Source organism: Odocoileus virginianus, unplaced genomic scaffold (genome assembly GCF_023699985.2).
Source record: "Odocoileus virginianus isolate 20LAN1187 ecotype Illinois unplaced genomic scaffold, Ovbor_1.2 Unplaced_Scaffold_7, whole genome shotgun sequence".
In the NCBI taxonomy this organism is placed as follows: Eukaryota; Metazoa; Chordata; class Mammalia; order Artiodactyla; family Cervidae; genus Odocoileus; species Odocoileus virginianus.
In genome coordinates this window covers 1,787,225-1,805,801 of record NW_027224269.1, presented here as the reverse complement: position 1 = coordinate 1,805,801, position 18,577 = coordinate 1,787,225, and the positions used below count along the sequence as shown (strand labels likewise).

The following is an 18,577-nucleotide window of genomic DNA, read 5'->3' as shown; positions in this document are numbered from 1 at the left end:
TCCCTAATTACAACTGGGTTGACTACTATAAAATTCTGTTCTTGTTGAGTCACCCAGTCATCTCTGACTCTTTGCAACCCCATGGACTGCAGCGTGCTAGGCCTCCCTGTCCCTCATCATCTCCTGAAGTTTGCCCAAGTTCATGTCCATTGCATCAGTGATGCCATCCAGCCATCTCATCCTCTGATGCCCTCTTCTGCCCTCAGTCTTTCCCAGCATCAGGGACTTTTCCAGTGAGTCAGCTGTTTGCATCAGGTGACCAAAATACTGGAGCTTCAGCTTCAGCATCAGTCCTTCCAATGAATATTCAGGGTTGATTTCCTTTAAGATTGACTGGTTTGATCTCCTTGCTGTCCAAGGGACTCTCAGGAGTCTTCTCCAGCACCACAGTTTGAAGGCATCAATTCTTTGGCATTCTGCCTTCTTTATGGTCCAGCTCTCACAACTGTATGTGACCACTGGGAAGACCATAGCCTTGACTATACAGATCTTTGTTGGCAGAGTGATGTCTCTGCTTTTCAACACACTGTCTAGGTTTGTCATAGCTTTCCTGCCAAGAAGCAATTGTCTTCTGATTTCATGGTTGCAGTCACCATCCACAGTGATTTTAGAACCCAGGAAGAAAAACTATCAAATTTAGTTCCCTTAAAAATACAGGATGAAAGAGGAAACCCAGTGCAGGATTTAAATCTCCATTTGATAGTCTATAAGGTGGATACTTCACATGGCATTTAGTGCCCCCCCCCCCAATCTTGAATTAGTGTTTTGTAAAACAGGAAGTGCCTAGGCTCAATCTTAGAGATTTTGTCCTCCTGAGTTTTTGTTAATAATGCAGATTTCTAGCAGCATAATGTGAATTGCTCACGAGTATTGCACTGGTACAGAACTGCCATGCCTTGCCTGTTGACAGCAACATCAAATGCTGCAATCAAGTATAAGTCACATCGAGCCAGAGCTGAAAGACTCTTCACAACCAGGATGTCCACAGCTCATCATTTGCAAAAGGAAAACTAAGGCTCAGAGAGCACAACCCGTGAAGTGGCAGAGAGCTGAGTTCCTAATTGTGTGCTCTAACTTAGTCCATGAGAGATCAGGGTGGCTGTGTTTGCCTAGTCACAGGCTCATTTTCCACGGATTCTATGACACAAACAAGGTATTGCTGTTGGAAGACAATTGTTCATGAGTCTCTCGAGTGTCTGCATGTCTTGGGGAGGTTTTGTCCTTTGTCCTTAACCCAGTAGTCTTGCATCTTCTGCCAGCATTTATGAGACTATGGCAGTCTGCCTTGTTACTCAGAAGTACAGTAAAATCTCAGACACTTCAACTCACAGTTGAAGACAGTAATTTCGAAAGCTGCTAATATTGTTGTCCTCTGGTCAAATTAGTTTTGTAAAGTTGAGGCCAAAAAAATAAAGAGAGAGAGATATTAAAAAAGGGATCGGGTCAAGAGGGAGGTGGGAGGGGGGATCGGGATGGGGAATACATGTAAATCCATGGCTAATTCATGTCAATGTATGACAAAAACCACTACAATATTGTACAGTAATTAGCCTCCAACTAATAAAAATAAATAAAAAAAAAAGATAAAAGGGAAGGAAAGCAGCGCCTTTTTCTGTCAGCTCCTTTGATAAACTACAGAGCATTATGAATTGCTCCTAGATGTGGGGGTGAAGTGGAGTATGCTACATTTCAAGAATTATTTATGTAGGAAAAATTCCTTCCTCCTTCCCACTATAGAATGCTTATTAACATTGGAAAAAATAACAAGGACAGTAGAATACAATTAGTAGAAAACCATTTGGAAAGTCAGAGTAAAATTTAGTAAGAAAAAAAGATGAAAATGCATTTGAAGGGGGTGGTTTTCACATCACTTGAAAACTAGACCAAGGTAGTTGAACAGGTGCTCCAGCATCACCTACAAGATGCTTTTCCAGATGTGCCCAAACCAAGCGAGTTAATGGGATTTTGCCCAAGAGTCAGATTTTAGAATCAGGAGGGGACTTTCAGACAATGTTAACTCTCTCATTTTATACATGCAGCACTGAGGCACAGGTGAAGGCAGGCACTTAGGACCACCTAATTCATTAGTGACAAATGATGGGAATCAAACTGAAGGGTTCTGAATCTCTTTTTTGTGTTCCTCACATACTTTGCGGAGAAGGCAATGGCAACCCACTCCAGTACTCTTGCCTGGAAAATCCCATGGATGGAGGAGCCTGGTGGGCTGCCATCTATGGGGTCGCACAGAGTCAGACACGACTGAAGTGATTTAGCAGCAGCAGCACACACTTTGTATTATCATACTGTCCCATTGTTTCATTTATTCATAACAACCTTAAGGTCTCTAAAGGCAAATACCATGTTGTTCCACTTAAAAGCTCCTACTGTAGGGTAGCAAGTACTTGACTATCATAGTCCCGATGGTCACTTTTCCCATCCAGCGCTGCCCATAACGACTTTCTGCCATTTCGGAGATGCTCGTTTTTTCCCCCTGTCTGATATGGTCACCAGAGCCATGTGTGGCTACCAAATACTTGGTATGGGGCTACGGGGACTGAGGAAGCAATTTCTTAATTCCATTTAATTTTAATTAATGCAAATTTACATTTAAAAAGCCACATTTATCTGGCGGTGCTGCAGTGACTAACTGTGGTGACCACAGAGGTGTCAGAGGACTGACTTTGAAGCGGAATTAAGAGGCAAGGCTGATGTACAAATTCTAGTGAGGCTTTTCTGTTGGTGCTTGATGCCACTTGGCTGCCGGCACAGGCCGCTGGGGCCCACCCATTCATTAGACAATGTTTACCACGCCCTAGAAGGGCTGGGCCTTGCGTGAGGCGCATGGGCACAAACAACCAGACATGCCACGCCGTTACGAATGGGTGTGGCCTAGGTACGGCACGAGGGCCGCACGTGCTGCAGGGGAGGGGGGGGGTGTGTCACGTAAGCGTCACTGCCCCGAGGTCTTCTGGGTCTTGGGCGGCCATCAGAGACGGAGCGCCTCAGTGAGACGGGCATCCCGAGTTATGCCTACTGACAGGAAGCCGAACCGGCGGAAGACCCGGCCGAGGACACGGGCAAAGATCCGAGTCTTGCAGCAGGCGCGCTCCAGGATGGTCAATTTGGAAGGGGAGAGCAGAGCTAACCCAGCGACGGGGTCGCTCCCTGGGGGTAGCATGGCGTCCGCGCCGCAGTCTAGCGGGCATGCATCTGTGCGTGGCGTCCCGGGTGAGACACTCCTATCTAGAGTAAAGGTGTGGGTCAGCCAGCGCTTCACACTGTTCCTGCTAGGTTTCTGGTTCCTCCTGCTGCTGTGTTTCTCCATGAATTCTGGTGAGTGCCTGCCTGGAGGACATTGGGCAGGGGTCTCTCAGGGTAACTGGAGGGTGAGGGTGAGGGGAAGATGCCGAAGGGGGCGACTTCTGCGCGCGGCGATGTGAAGGCCATCCATGCCTCCCTCAGAGTTGGCCCTCTTATTGATAGACAAATGGCTTCCCTACTCTCCCTTCAGAGGCACCTTCCGTTCTTTCCCTCAGCTCAGAAAGCCCTTCCCTCCCCACTTGCCTGCACAAAGCTCTACCCCCTCCCCCACCTCCTGCCATTTTATAAAACAAAACGGAGGTGAAACTCTCGGAACATAAACTGGTCGTGAACAGCGTGGTGGCATTTAGATATTGAAACATTGAGCAGCCACCTCCTCTCTCTAGTTTAAAAATATTTTCCTCACCCCGAATTCAAACCTATACCCACTAAGACAGCAGTTACTCATTTTCCAGGTCCCGTCCCTATGGATTTGTTCTGGACTTTTACTATCAATGGGAATTTGTAATATTTGTCCTTCTTTGTATATGGCTTGTTCTATTTGGTGTAATGGTTTCGAGATTTTGGAATATTGTAGCATATGTATCGGTGCTTCATCCCTTTTTTATGGCTGAATACTATTCTGTGGTATGAATGTTTTGTTTGTCCATTTATCAAATTGCTGGGCTTTTGGGTTTTTTTTCCCAGGGTTTTTCTTTTTCCAGTTGCTGGCTATTTTGAATAATACTGTTTAGAATGTGCTTAGTCACTCAGTCATGCCCAACTCTACGACCCCATGGACTGTAGTCCACCAGGCTCCTCTGTCCATGGGGATTCTCCAGGCAAGAATACTGGAGTGGGTTGCCATGCTCTTCTTCAGGGGATCTTCCCAATCCAGGGATCAAACCCAGGTCTCCCACATTGCAGGTGGATTCTTTACCATTTGAACCACCAGGGAAGCCAAGAATACTGGAGTGGAGTGCCCTTCCCTTCTCCACAGTATCTTGCCAACCTCGGAATTGAACCGGGGTTTCCTGCATTGCAAGAGGGTTCTTTACAGCTGAGCTACCAGGGAAGCCCCATTGTTATGAATATTCTTGTACAGATTTTTGTTTATGTTTTCAGTTCTCTTGGGCATGTACCTAGGAGTGGAATTGCTAGGTCAAATGGGAATTCCATGTTGAACTGTTTGAGGAAGTCCCAAATTTTTTCCAAAGTGGTTGAGCCATTTATATTGCCACTGACAGTGTATGTGTGCTGTGTGCTAAGTCGCTTCAGTAATGTCTGACTCTTTGCGACCTTATGGACTGTAGCCCAACAGGTTCATTTGTCTCTGGGATTCTTCAGGCAACATTACTGGAGTGGGTTGCCATGCCCTTCTCCAGGACATCTTCCCGACCAGTGATGAAACCCATATCTCTTACATCTCCTGCATTGACAGGCAAGCTCCCAGGTGGCACTAATGGTAAAGAACACACCTACCAGTGCAGGAGACTTAAGAGACACGGGTTCAATCCCTGGGTGGGGAAGATCCCCTGGAGAAGGAAATGGCAACCCACTCCAGTATTCTTTCCTGGACAATCCCATGGACAGAGGAGCCTGACAGGCAATCCATAGGATTGCAAAGAATCAGACACGACTGAAGCAACTTAGTACATAGCACAGCACAGCACTCCCTGGGAAGCCCATGACAGTGTATGAGGGTCCTCATTTAACCAGGATTTTTTACCATCTCCCTTATTTATGAGCACCATCCTAGTGCAAGTGAAGTGGTATCTTATTGTGGTTTTCATTAGTATTTCCCTAATGAATAATAATATTGAGTAACTTTTCATGTGTTTTTGTATATTTGTGTATACTCTTTGCAGAAATATCTATTCAAATCATTTGACCATTTAAAAGTGGATTGTTTGTAGTTTTGTTACTGAGTTGTAAGAGTTCTTCATATATTCAGAATATGTGATTTTTAAATATTTTTTCTCATTCTGTAGGTTTTCTTTTCACTTTCTTTTTTAAAAAATATGTATTTTTAATTGAAGGATACTCTCCTTATAGTATTGTGTTGGTTTCTGCCATATATCAACATGAATCAGCCATAGGTATACATATGTCCCCTCTCTCTTGAACCTCCCTCCCACCTTCCACCCCATCCCACCCCTCTAGGTTGAGTTCCCTGAGTCATACAGCAAATTCCCATTGGCTATATATTTTACATATGGTAAAATGTGTATATGTTTCCATGCTACTCTCTCCATTTGTCCCACCCTCTCCTCCTGCTTCCGCCCCCATATCAATAAGCCTCTTCTCTATGTCTGAGTCTCCATTGTTACCCTGCAAATAGATTCATCAGTACCATCTTTCTGTATTCTAGATATATGCATTAGTGTATGCTATTTATTTTTCTCTTTCTAACTTCACTCTGTATGGTAGGCACTAGGTTCATCTACCTCATCAGAATGGACTCAAAACATGTTCCTTTTTGTGGCTGAGTAATAGTCCATTGTATATATGTATCACAGCTTCTTTATCCATTCATTCGTTTTATTTTAATGGTTCTGTGGTTTTAGTCCTTATATTTAGGTTGTTGACCTGGTTTGTATTAATTTTTGTTTGTGGTGTATGTTAGGGGTCTAACATTCTTTTGCATGTGAATATCGTTATTTCAGTGTCATTTGTTGAAGAGACTATTCATTCCCCTTTGAATAGTCTTGGCACCCTTGTTGAAAATCAGTCGACCATAGACCTATGGGTTTATTGATGGACTCTTAAGTTCTGTTCTGTTGGTCTATGTGTCTGTTCCTATGCCAGTACCATACTCTGATTGCTATAGGTTTGTCGCAAGTTGAGAAATTTGGACATCTGATTCCTTCAGTTTTGTTCCTTCTCATATTGCTTTGAGTATTCAAGGCCTCTTATAATTCCATATAAATTTGAGGACTAGCTTTTCTATTTATGCAAAAAGGTCACAAGTTTTGATAGAGATTGTATTGAATCTGTAGATCACAGTGGGCAGTATTGCTGTCATAACAATATCAAGTCTTTCAAGCTATGAACATGGCATGACTTTCCATTAATGGATATATTCTTTAATTTATTTCAGCAATGTTTTATAGTATTCATTATACAAGTCTTTAACCTCCTTGGTCAAATTTAGTCCTAGATATTTTATTATTTAGGGTGCTATTGTAAATGGAGTTGTTTTAATTTCCTTTTTGGATTATTTATTGCTGGTGTATAGAAGCACGACTTATTTTTGCATGTTGATCTTGTACCCTACAGTTTGGCTGAATTGTATGAGCTCTAGTAAGTTTTGCTGTGAATTTTAAAAAATATTCTGCCTATAGAATTATTTTATCTGTGAATATAGTTTTTTTTTCCTTTTATATTTTGGATGCCTTTTATTTCATTTTATATTCTACTTGCTCTGACTAGAACTTTCAATACAGTGTTGAATAGCAGTGGTAGAAGTGGGTATCCTTATCTTTCTCCTGATCTTAGTGGGAAAGCTTTTGGTTTTTCGCTATTGATTATGATGTTAGCTGTTGATTTTTCATAAATGCTCTTTATCATATTGAGGAAAATCCCTTCTATCCATAGGTTGGTGAGTGGTTTGATCATAAAAGTTGTTGGATTTTGCCAGATATTTTCTCTGTATCAATTGAGATGATCATGTGAGTTTTTTCTTTTCCTTCATTCTGTTAAGGTGGTGTGTTCCATTGATATTCTTATGTTGAACCATCCTTGGATTCTTGGGATTAAACTCCACTTGGTCATTTTGTATACTCTTTTTAATATGCGGTTGCATTTGATTTGCCAGTATTTTGTATATATATTTATATGTGATATTGGTTTGTAGATTTTTTTTGTGTGTGGTATCTGTCTGGATTTGGTATAAGGTTAATACTGGCATCATAGAATGAGTAAAGACCTGTTCCCTCTTTTTCTGTTTTTGGAAGAGTTTGAGAAGGATCAGTATTACTTCTTTAAATATTTGATAGAAATCACTAGTGAAGCCATCTGCTCCTAAACTTTTCTTTATAGGGAGGTTTTGATGAATGTTTCAGTGTCTTTACTTAAAGTAGGTCTTCTCTGAAAGGTCTTCTTCCCTAGCTTCCTTTCACAAGCTACTAAATTTCCTCACCAACTTGCACAAATGCCCTTCTTTCCCTAATGAAGGACTTCCATCCCTCATTTCTCCTAAGAACTTTTCATTATCTCCTATCACATAATCAGTAACAGTTCAGTCTCAGTTCAGGTGCTCAGTCATGTCCGACTCTTTGTGAACTGCAGCATGCCAGGCCTCTCTGTCCATCACCAACTCCCAGAGTCCACCCAAACCCATGTCCATTGAGTCGGTGATGCCATCCAACCATCTCATCCTCTGTCATCCCCTTTTCCTCCTGTCTTCAATCTTTCCCAGCATCAGGGTCTTTTCCAATGAGTCAGCTGTTCACATCAGGTAACCAAAGTATTGGAGTTTCAGTTTCAACATCAGTCCTTCCAATGAACACCCAGGACTGATCTCCTTTAGGATGGACTGGTTGGATCTCCTTGTAGTCCAAGGGACTCTCAAGAGTCTTCTCCAACACCACAGTTCAAAAGCATCAATTCTTCGGTGCTCAGCTTTCTTTATGGTTCAACTCTCACATCCATACATGACTACTGGAAAAACCATAGCTTTGACTAGATGGACCTTTGTTGGCAAAGTAATGTCTCTGCATTTAATATGCTATCTAGGTTGGTCATAACTTTCCCTCCAAGGAGTAAGCATCTTTTAATTTCCTGGCTGCAGTCACCATCTGCAGTGATTTTGGAGTCTAAAAAATAAAGTCTGACACTGTTTCCACATTTTTTTCCCATCTATTTGCCATGGAGTGATGGAACTGGATGCCATGATCTTAGTTTTCTGAATGTTGAGCTTTAAGCCAACTTTTCACGCTCCTCTTTCACTTTCATCAAGAGGCACTTTAGTTCTTCACTTTCTGCCATAAGGGTGGTGTCATCTGCATATCTGAGGTTATTGATATTTTTCCCGGCTATCCTGATTACAGCTTGTGCTTCATCCAGCTTCAGCGTTCCTCATGATGTACTGAATGTAAGTTAAATAAGCAGGATGAAAACATAAGCCTGACGTACTCCTTTTCCTATGTATCATTACTAAGCTCCCTCACCTCACGTTAAAAGTGCTAACCTCCATACCTGCTCTCTCTCTCTCTCTTTTTTTTTACATTTTATTTTGTTTTTTTTTTTTGAGCCTAATTACTTTACAATATTTTATTGGTTTTGCCATACATTGACATGAATCCGCCATGGGTGTACATGTGTTTCCCATCCTGAACCCCTCTCCCACCTCCCTCCCCATCTGATCCCTCTGGGTCATCCCAGTGCACCAGCCCTGAGCACCCTGTATCATGCATTGAACCTGGACTGGCAATCCATTTCACATATGATAATATACATGTTTCAATGCCATTCTCCCAAACCATCCCACCCTCGCCCTCTCCCACAGAGTCCAAAAGACTGTTCTATACATCTGTGTCTCTTTTGCTGTCTCGCATACAGGGTTATCATTACCATCTTTCTAAATTCCATATATATGCGTTAGTATACTGTATTGGTGTTTTTCTTTCTGGCTTACTTCACTCTGTATAATAGGCTCCAGTTTCATCCACCTCACTAGAACTGATTCAAATGTATCTTTTTAATGGCTGGGTAATATTCCATTGTGTATATGTACCACAGCTTTCTTATCCATTCGTCTGCTGATGAGCATCTAGGTTGCTTCCATGTCCTGGCTATTAGAAACAGTGCTGTGATGAACACTGGGGTACACGTCTCTTTCAATTCTGGTTTCCTCAGTGTATATGCCAGAAGTGGGATTGCTGGGTCATATGGCCGTTCTGTTTCCATTTTTTTTTTTTAAGGAATCTCCACACTGTTCTCCATTGTGGCTGTACTAGTTTGCATTCCCACCAACAGTGTAAGAGGGTTCCCTTTTCTCCAGACACTCTCCAGTATTTATTGCTTGTAGACTTTTGGATAGCAGCCATTCTGACTGGCGTGAAATGGTACCTCATTGTGATTTTGATTTGCATTTCTCTAATGATTAGTGATGTTGAGCATCTTTTCATGTGTTTATTAGCCATCTGTATGTCTTCTTTGGAGAAATGCATGTTTAGTTCTTTGGCCCATTTTTTTGATTGGGTCTTTTATGTTTCTGCAATTGAGCTGCAGGAGTCGCTTGTATATTTTTGAGATTAATTCTTTGTCAGTTGCTTCATTTGCTATTATTTTCTCCCATTCTGAGGGCTGTCTTTTCACCTTGCTTATAGTTTCCTTCGATGTGCAAAAGCTTTTTAAGTTTAACTAGGTCCCATTTGTTTATTTTGCTTTTCTTTGCATTACTCTGGGAGGTGGGTCATATAGGATCCTGCTGTGATTTATGTCAGAGAGTTTTTTGCTTATATTTTCCTCTAGGAGTTTTACAGTTTCTGATATTAGGTTTAGATCTTTAATCTATTTTGAGTTTATTTTTGGGTATGGTGTTAGAAAGTGTATAGTTTCATTTTTTTTTTACAAATCATTGACCAGTTTTCCCAGCACCACTTGCTAAAGAGATTGTCTTTTCTCCATTGTATGTTCTTGCCTCCTTTGTCAAAGATAAGGTGTCCATCAGTATGAGGATTTATCTCTGGGCTTTCTATCGTGTTCCACTGATCCATATTTCTGTCTTTGTGCCAGTACCATACTGCCTTGATGGCTGTGGCTTTGTAGAGCCTGAAGTCAGCCAGGTTGATTCTTCCAGTTCCATTCTTCTTTCTCAAGATTGCTTTGGCTATTCGACATTTTTTGTATTTCCATACAAATTGTGACATTATTTGTTCTAGTTCTCCGAAAAATACCATTGGTAGCTATATAGGGATTGCACTGAATCTATAGATTGCTTTGGGTAGTATTCTCATTTTCACTACATTGATTCTTCCAATCCATGAACATGGTCTATTTCTCCATCTGTGTGTGTCCTCTTTGATTTCTTTCATCAGTGTTTTATAGTTTCTATATATAGGTCTTTTGTTTCTTTAGGTAGATATATTCCTAAGTATTTTATTCTTTTTGTTGCAATGGTGAATGGAATTGTTTCCTTAATTTCTCTGTTTTCTCATTGTTAGTATATAGGAATGCAAGGGATTTCTGTGTATTAATTTTATATCCTGCAACTTTACTATATTCATTGATTAGCTCTAGTAATTTTCTGGTGGAGTCTTTAGGGTTTTCTATGTAGAGGATCATGTCATCTGCAAACAGAGTTTTACTTCTTCTTTTCCAATCTGGATTCCTTTTATTTCATTTTATGCTCTGATTTCTGTGGTCAAAACTTCCAAAACTATGTTGAATAGTAGTGGTGAGCATGGGCATCCTTGTCTTGTTCCTGACTTTGCAGGAAATGCTTTGAATTTTTCACCATTGAGGATAATGTTTGCTAAAGGGTTTGTCATATATAGCTTTCATTATGTTGAGGTATGTTGTTTCTATGCCTGCTTTCTGGAGGGTTTTTATCATAAATGGGTGTTGAATTTTGTCAAAGGCTTTCTCTGCATCTACTGAGAAAATGATACGGTTTTTGTCTTTCAATCTGGTAAAGTGGTGTATTACATTGATTGATTTGCGGGCATTGTAGAATCCTTGCATCCCTGGGATAAAGCCCACTTGATCATGATGTATGATCTTTTTAATATGTTGTTGGATTCTGTTTGCTAGAATTTTGTTAAGGATTTTTGCATCTATGTTCATCAGTGATATTGGCTTGTAGTTTTCTTTTTTTGTGGCATCTTTGTCTGGTTTTAGTATTAGGGTGACAGTGGCCTCATAGAATGAGTTTGGAAGTTTACCTTCCTCTGCAATTTTCTGAAAGAGTTTGAGTAGGATAGGTGTTAGTTCTTCTCTAAATTTTTGATAGAATTCAGCTGTGAAGCTGTCTGGTCCTGGCCTTTGGTTTGCTGGAAGGCTTATGATTACAGTTGCAATATCCGTGCTTGTCATTGGTCTGTTCGGATTTTCCATTTCTTCCTGGTTCACTTTTGGAATGTTGTACTTTTTAAAGAATGCGTCCATTTCTTCCAAGTTGTCCATTTTATTTGCACGTAGTTTCTGATAGTAGTCTCTTATGATCCTTTGTATTTCTGTGTTGTCTGTTGTGATCTCTCCATTTTCATCTCTATCTTTGTTGATTTGATTTTTCTCCCTTTGTTTCTTGATGAGTCTGGCTAACGGTTTGTCAATTTTATTTACCTTCTCAAAGAACCAGCTTTTGGTTTTGTTAATTTTTGCTATGGTCTCTTTTGCTTCTTTTGCATTTATTTCTGCCCTAATTTTTAAGATTTCTTTCCTTCTACTAACATTGGGGTTCATAATTTCTTCCTTTACAAGTTGCTTTAGGTGTAGAGTAGGTTATTTGGCTTTTTTCTTGTTTCTTGAGGTATGCTTGTATTGCTATGAACCTTTCCCTTAGCACTGCTTTTACAGTGTCCCATAGGTTTTGGATTGTTGAGTTTTCATTTTCATTCTTTTCTCTGCATATTTTGATTTTTTCTGTGATTTGTTGGTTGTTCAGCAGTGTGTTGTTCATCCTCCCTGTGTTGGTATTGTTAATAGTTTTTCTCCTGTAATTGACATCTAATCTTACTGCATTGTGGTCAGAAAAGATGCTTGGAATGATTTCAGTTTTTTTGAATTTACCAAGGCTAGATTTATGGCCCAGGATGTGATCTATCCTGGAGAAGGTTCTGTGTGCACTTGAGAAAAAGGTGAAATTCATTGTTTTGGCCTCTTATGTCCTATAGATGTCAATTAGGTCTAACGGGTCTATTGTATCATTTAAAGTTTGTGTTTCCTTGTTAATTTTCTGTTAGGGTGATCTATCCATATGTGTGAGTGGAGTATTAAATTCTCCCACTATTCTTGTGTTATTGTTAATTTGCCCTTTCATACTTGTTAGCATTTGTCTTACATATTGTGGTGCTCCTATGTTGGGTGCATATATATTTATGATTGTTATATCTTCTTCTTGGATTGATCCTTTGATCATTATGTAGTGTCCATCTTTGTCTCTTTTCACAGCCTTTGTTTTAAAGTCTATTTTATCTGATATGAGTATTGCTACTCCTGCTTTCTTTTGGTCTCTATTTGCATGGAATATCTTTTTCCAGCCCTTCACTTTCAGTCTGTATGTGTCCCTTGTTTCGAGGTGGGTCTCTTGTAGACAACATATATAGGGGTCTTGTTTTTGTTTCCATTTAGCCAATCTTTGTGTTTTGGTTGGGGCATTCTGCCTATTTACATTTAAGGTAATTATTGATAAGTATCATCCCAGTGCCATTTACTTTATTGTTTTGGGTTCAAGTTTATACACCCTTTCTGTGTTTCCTGTCTAGAGAAGATCTTTTAGCATTTGTTGGAGAGCTTGTTGGTGGTGCTGAATTCTCTCAGCTTTTGCTTGTCTGTAAAGCCTTTGATTTCTCCTTCACATTTGAATGAGATCCTTGCTGGGTACAGTAATCTGGGCTGTAGGTTATTTTCTTTCATCACTTTAAGTATGTCTTGCCATTCCCTTCTGGCCTGAAGAGTTTCTATTGAAAGATCAGCTGTTATCCTTATGGGAATCCCCTTGTGTGTTATTTGTTGTTTTTCCCTTGCTGCTTTTAATATTTGTTCTTTGTGTTTGATCTTTGTTAATTTGATTAATATGTGTCTTGGGTGTTTCACCTTGGGTTTATCCTGTTTGGGACTCTGGCTTTCTTGGACTTGGGTGACTATTTCCTTCCCCATTTTAGGGAAGTTTTCAGCTATTATCTTCTCAAATATCTTCTCATGGTCTTTGTTTTTGTCCTCTTCTTCTGGGACTCCTATGATTCAAATGTTGGGGTGTGTAACATTGTCCCAGAGGTTGTCCTCATTTCTTTTATTTTTTTCCCATTTATCTTTATTAGTTGGAGGCTAATTACTTTACACTATTGTAGTGTTTTTTTGCCATACTTTGACATGAATCAGCCGTGGATTTACATGTGTTCCCCATCCTGAACCCCCCTCCCACCTCCCTCCCCATCCCGTCCTTCTGGGTCATCCGAGTGCACCAGCCCCGAGCACTTGTCTCATGCATCCAACCTGGACTGGCGATCTGTTTCACAGTTGATAATATACATGTTTCCATGCTGTTCTCTCAGATCATCCCACCCTCACCTTCTCCCATAGAGTCCAAAAGTCTGTTCTATACATCTGAGTCTCTTTTTCTGTTTTGCATATAGGGTTATCATTACCATCTTTCTAAATTCCATATATATGCATTAGTATACTGTATTGCTTGTTTATCTTTCTGGTTTACTTCACTCTGTATAATGGGCTCCAGTTTTATGCATCTCATTAGAACTGATTCAAATGTATTCTTTTTAATGGTTGAGTAATATTCCATTGTGTATATGTACCACAGCTTTCTTATCCATTCGTCTGCTGATGGGCATCTAGGTTGCTTCCATGTCCTGGCTATTATAAACAGTGCTGCGATGAACATTGGGGTACACATGTCTCTTTCAGATCTGGTTCCTTTTCTGCCCTAATTTTTAAGATTTCTTTCCTTTTACTAACTGTGGAGTTCTTAATTTCTTCCTTTTCTGGTTGCTTTAGGTGTAGAGTTAGGTTATTTAGTTGACCTTTTGCTTGTTTCTTGAGGTAAGCCTGTATTGCTATGAACCTTCCCCTTAGCACTGCTTTTACAGTGTCCCATAGGTTTTGGGTTTTTTTTTCATTTTCATTTTCATTCATTTCTATGCATATTTTGATTTCTTTTTTTTGTTTCTTCTGTGATTTGTTAGTTATTCAGCAGCGTGTTGTTCAGCCTCCATATGTTGGAATTTTTAATAGTTTTTCTCCTGTAATTGACATCTAATCTTATTGCATTGTGGTCAGAAAAGATTCTTGGAATGATTTCAATTTTTTTGAATTTACCAAGGCTAGATTTATGGCCCAGGATGTGATCCATCCTGGAGAAGGTTGCATGTGTACCTGAGAAAAAGGTGAATTCATTGTTTTGGGGTGAAATGTCTATAGATACCAATTACTTATAATTGGTATAGGTCCATTGTATCATTTAAAGTTTGTGTTTCCTTGTTAATTTTCTGTTAAGGTGATCTATCCATAGGTGTGAGTGGGTTGTTAAAGTCTCCCACTATTATTGTGTTATTATTCATTTTCCCTTTCATACTTGTTAGCATTTGTGTTACATATTTCAGTGCTCCTATGTAGCGTGCATATATATTTATGATTGTTACATCTTCTTGGATTGATCCTTTGATCATTATGTAGTGTTCTTCTTTTGTCTCTTTTCACAGACTTTGTTTTGAAGTCTATCTTAACTGATATGAGTATTGCTATTCCTGCTTTCTTTTGGTCTCTATTTGCATGGATTATCCTTTCCCAGCCCTTCACTTTCAGTCTGTATGTGTCCCTTGTTTCGAGGTGGGTCCCTTGTAGACAACATATATAGGGGTCTTTTTCTTGTATCCATTCAGCCAATCTTTGTCTTTTGGTTGGGGCATTCAACCCATTTACATTTAAGGTAATTATTGATAAGTATGATCCCATTGCCATTTACTTTATTGTTTTGGGTTCAAGTTTATACACCCTTTCTGTGTTTCCTGTCTAGAGAAGATCCTTTAGCATTTGTTGGAGAGCTGGTTTGGTGGTGCTGAATTCTCTCAGCTTTTGCTTGTCTGTAAAGCTTTTGATTTCTCCTTCATATTTGAATGAGATCCTTGCTGGGTACAGTAATCTGGGCTGTAGGTTATTTTCTTTCATCACTTTAAGTATGTCTTGCCATTCCCTTCTGGCCTGAAGAGTTTCTATTGAAAGATCAGCTGTTATCCTTATGGGAATCCCCTTGTGTGTTATTTGTTGTTTTTCCCTTGCTGCTTTTAATATTTGTTCTTTGTGTTTGATCTTTGTTAATTTGATTAATATGTGTCTTGGGTGTTTCACCTTGGGTTTATCCTGTTTGGGACTCTGGGTTTCTTGGGCTTGGGTGACTATTTCCTTCCCCATTTTAGGGAAGTTTTCAACTATTATCTCCTCAAGTATTTTCTCATGCCCTTTCTTTTTGTCTTCTTCTTCTGGGATGCCTATGATTCGAATGTTGGGGCATTTAACATTGTCCCAGAGGTCTCTGAGGTTGTCCTCCTTTCTTTTAATTCTTTTTTCCTCTCCATTAACTTTATTTCTACCTTTCTATCTTCTGCCACACTAATCCTATGTTCTGCCTCTGTTATTCTATTCTTGGTTCCTTCCAGAGTGTTTTTGATCTCATTTATTGCATTATTCATTATATATTGACTCTTTTTTATTTCTTCTAGGTCCTTGTTAAACATTTCTTGCATCTTCTTGATCCTTGTCTCCAGGCTATTTATCTGTAACTCCAATTTGCTTTCAAGATTTTGGATCATTTTCACTATCATTATTTGGAATCTTTATCAGGTAGATTCCCTATCTCTTCCTCTTTTTTTTTTGGTTTGGTGGGTATTTATCCTGTTCCTTTATCTGCTGGGTATTTCTCTACCTTTTCATATTGTTTATATTGCTGTGTTTGGGGTGGCCTTTCTGTTTGCTGGCAGTTTGTGGTTCCTCTTTATTGTGGAGGTTCTTTGCTGTGGGTGGGATGTGGCTTGTCAAGGTTTCCTGGTTAGGGAGGTTTGTGTTGGTGTTCTGGTGGCTGGAGCTGGATATCTTCTCTCTGGAATGCACTGAAATGACCAGTAATGAGTTTTGAGATGTCAGTGGGTTTGATGTGACTTTGGGCAGCCTGTATATTGAAGCTCAGGGCTATGTTCCTGTATTGCTGGAGAATTTGCATGGTATGTCTTTCTCTGGAAGTTCTTGGCCCTTGGTGGTGCTTTGTTTCAGTGCAGGTGTGGAGGCGTTTGATGAGCTCCTATTGATTAATGTTCCCTGGAGTCAGGAGTTCTCTGGTGTTCTCAGAATTTGGACTTAAGTCTCCTGCCTCTGGTTTTCAGTTTTATTCTTATAGTAGCCTCAAGACTTCTCCCTTTATACAGCACTGATGATAAAACATCTAGGTTAATGATGAAAAGTTTCTCCACAGTGAGGGGCACCTGGAGAGGTACACAGAGTTACATGGAGAAGAGAAGAGGGAGGAGGGAGATAGAGGTGACCAGGAGGAGAAGAGGGGGAATCAAAAGGGGAGAGAGCAAGCTAGCCAGTAATCACTTCCCTATGTGCTCTCCACAGTCTGGATCCCTCAGATACGTTCACGGAGTTACACAGTGATGAGAAGAGGGAAGAAGGAGACAGAGGTGGCCAGCAGGATAAAAGGGGGAATCAAAAGGAGTGAGACTGATGCAGACAAGAATCAGTTCCCTAATTGTTCTCCACAGCCTGGAACACACAAATAGATTCAGAGTTCGGTAGAGAAGAGAAGGGGGAGGGAGGAGACTGAGGCGACCTGGTGGAGAAAAAGGAGAGTCCAAAGGAGTAGAGAGCAATCCAGCCAGTAATCTCACTCCCAATTAAAAATTGGTACTGAAGATTGGGTTCTTAAAGGTACAAAATTGATAACAAATACCCAAAAGCAAAGATTAAAAATCTAGGATAGAGGTTAGATTCTCAAAAATACAATATTAAAAAAAAACAAAGTCACAAAATTGTTAAATATATATATGAAGTTTGCTTTAAAAATAGGGTCTTTTTTTTTGCAAAGTAATAGTAGGTTATAAAAATGAAAATTAAAGGAGTAATAGAGGACTTAAAAATTAAAAAAATGATAATAGTAAAAATATATCTAGACTTTCTCTGGAGCTGTTGCAGACAGTGTGGGGTCAGTTCATTTTCAGATAGTTCCTTGATCCAGCTTATACTTCTCAAGATCTATAGGCCCCTTCCTATGTAGTCGGTGCTAACTGCAGGGTTTTAATCTATTGCACCTGTCACTTCCAAAGCAGTTCCCTCTGTTTATTTTAGCTTCTTCTGTTTGCTGGCCTCTTCAGTGTCTTAATTTCCGCCCTGACACAAGGGGTGGTGAAGGTGGTCACTTTTTTTAGGCTCACTTGTTCAGTCGTGCTGTGGGGAGGGAAGAACACTGCAAACAAATATCAGTGGCGTGTGTGGGGAGTGCTTGCAGTGTCTCAGCCACACTGGGTTTGCCCCTGGTCAGGGGCGTGTGCTTTCCCAGTCTATACTGTTCAGGCTCTAGATTGATCTGCCGGGAACTGTCTGAGGTGGGCCCTGGTTTACATGCACTTCCGAGGTCTAAGCTTACTTACTAACCCCCTTACCTATCAAATTCCTTTCTATATCACCTCATTTCTCAAAGACCTTTCCTTGCTCACTTCCTCTCACAAAAGTGGAAGTGAATGTGTTAGTAGTTCAGTCGTGTCTGACTCTGCAACCCCATGGACTGTAGCCCACCAGGCTCCTCTGTCCATAGGATTCTCCAGGCAAGAATACTGGAGTGGGTTGCCATGTCCTTCTCCAGGGGATCTTCCCAACCCAGGGATCGAACCCTGGTCTCTGCATTGCAGGCAGATTCTTTACCACTGAGCCACCGGGGAAGCCCTTCCCTTTTTTTCATGGTTGCCATCCCTGCCTGCTCTAACCTCACAAATGACTTCCCTTCTTCCCCTGTAAGGCCTCTTTCCCTCCAATCCTTTCACAAAGTAGGAACTTCCCTCTCTCCACATAGTACTAAACTCCCTCACCTTTCTCAGAGAACTTTATCCTTTATGTATGTTCACAAAGACCCTCCCGCTGACACCTCAGTCACAAATCCGTTTCCTCTCTTACTCTCACAAATGCTTTCCCCTCTTCATCACCACTCCAGAAGTTATTAACCTTTAGTCAAGGTCCTTTCATTCTTCACCTCCCCATAATGACTTTTCTTGGCTTACCATACAAGCCTTCTCTCCCCTCATTCAAAAATTTTTCTTCCTTATTTCATAAAGCCCTTTACTCCCCTCACTCAACGTCTTCACTCTCTCATCTCTTTCTTAAAATGCCTTCATTGTTCTTCTCACTCTAACCTACCTTCACAAAGAGCTCCTCAGTCAAAATCCTTTCCTTATCTTCTTATTTACCCTCCTTGAGACCTTTGCTCACCCCTCTCCCCCAGATGCTTGTTTTGACCCTCCAAAGGCCCCCTAATCTCCCCACTCACAGGTTTTTCTTCCCTCACCACCCACAGGTACTCTCTTTCCTCAGAAGTCTCCTTTTCCTCCTTCTA

General features: G+C 40.5%; 1 protein-coding gene across 1 annotated transcript in view; it reads left to right on the top strand.

Moving 5' to 3' along the window:
* The first annotated feature begins 2,964 nt into the window (after positions 1-2,964).
* Positions 2,965-18,577, top strand: part of FMR1NB (FMR1 neighbor) — a 74,620-nt gene continuing 59,007 nt past the window's right edge. Inside the window, exon 1 of the mRNA XM_020893683.2 lies at positions 2,965-3,333. Coding sequence (XP_020749342.2) covers positions 3,027-3,333 — 307 coding nt within the window. The 5' untranslated portion in view covers positions 2,965-3,026. The remainder of the gene's footprint in view (positions 3,334-18,577) is intronic.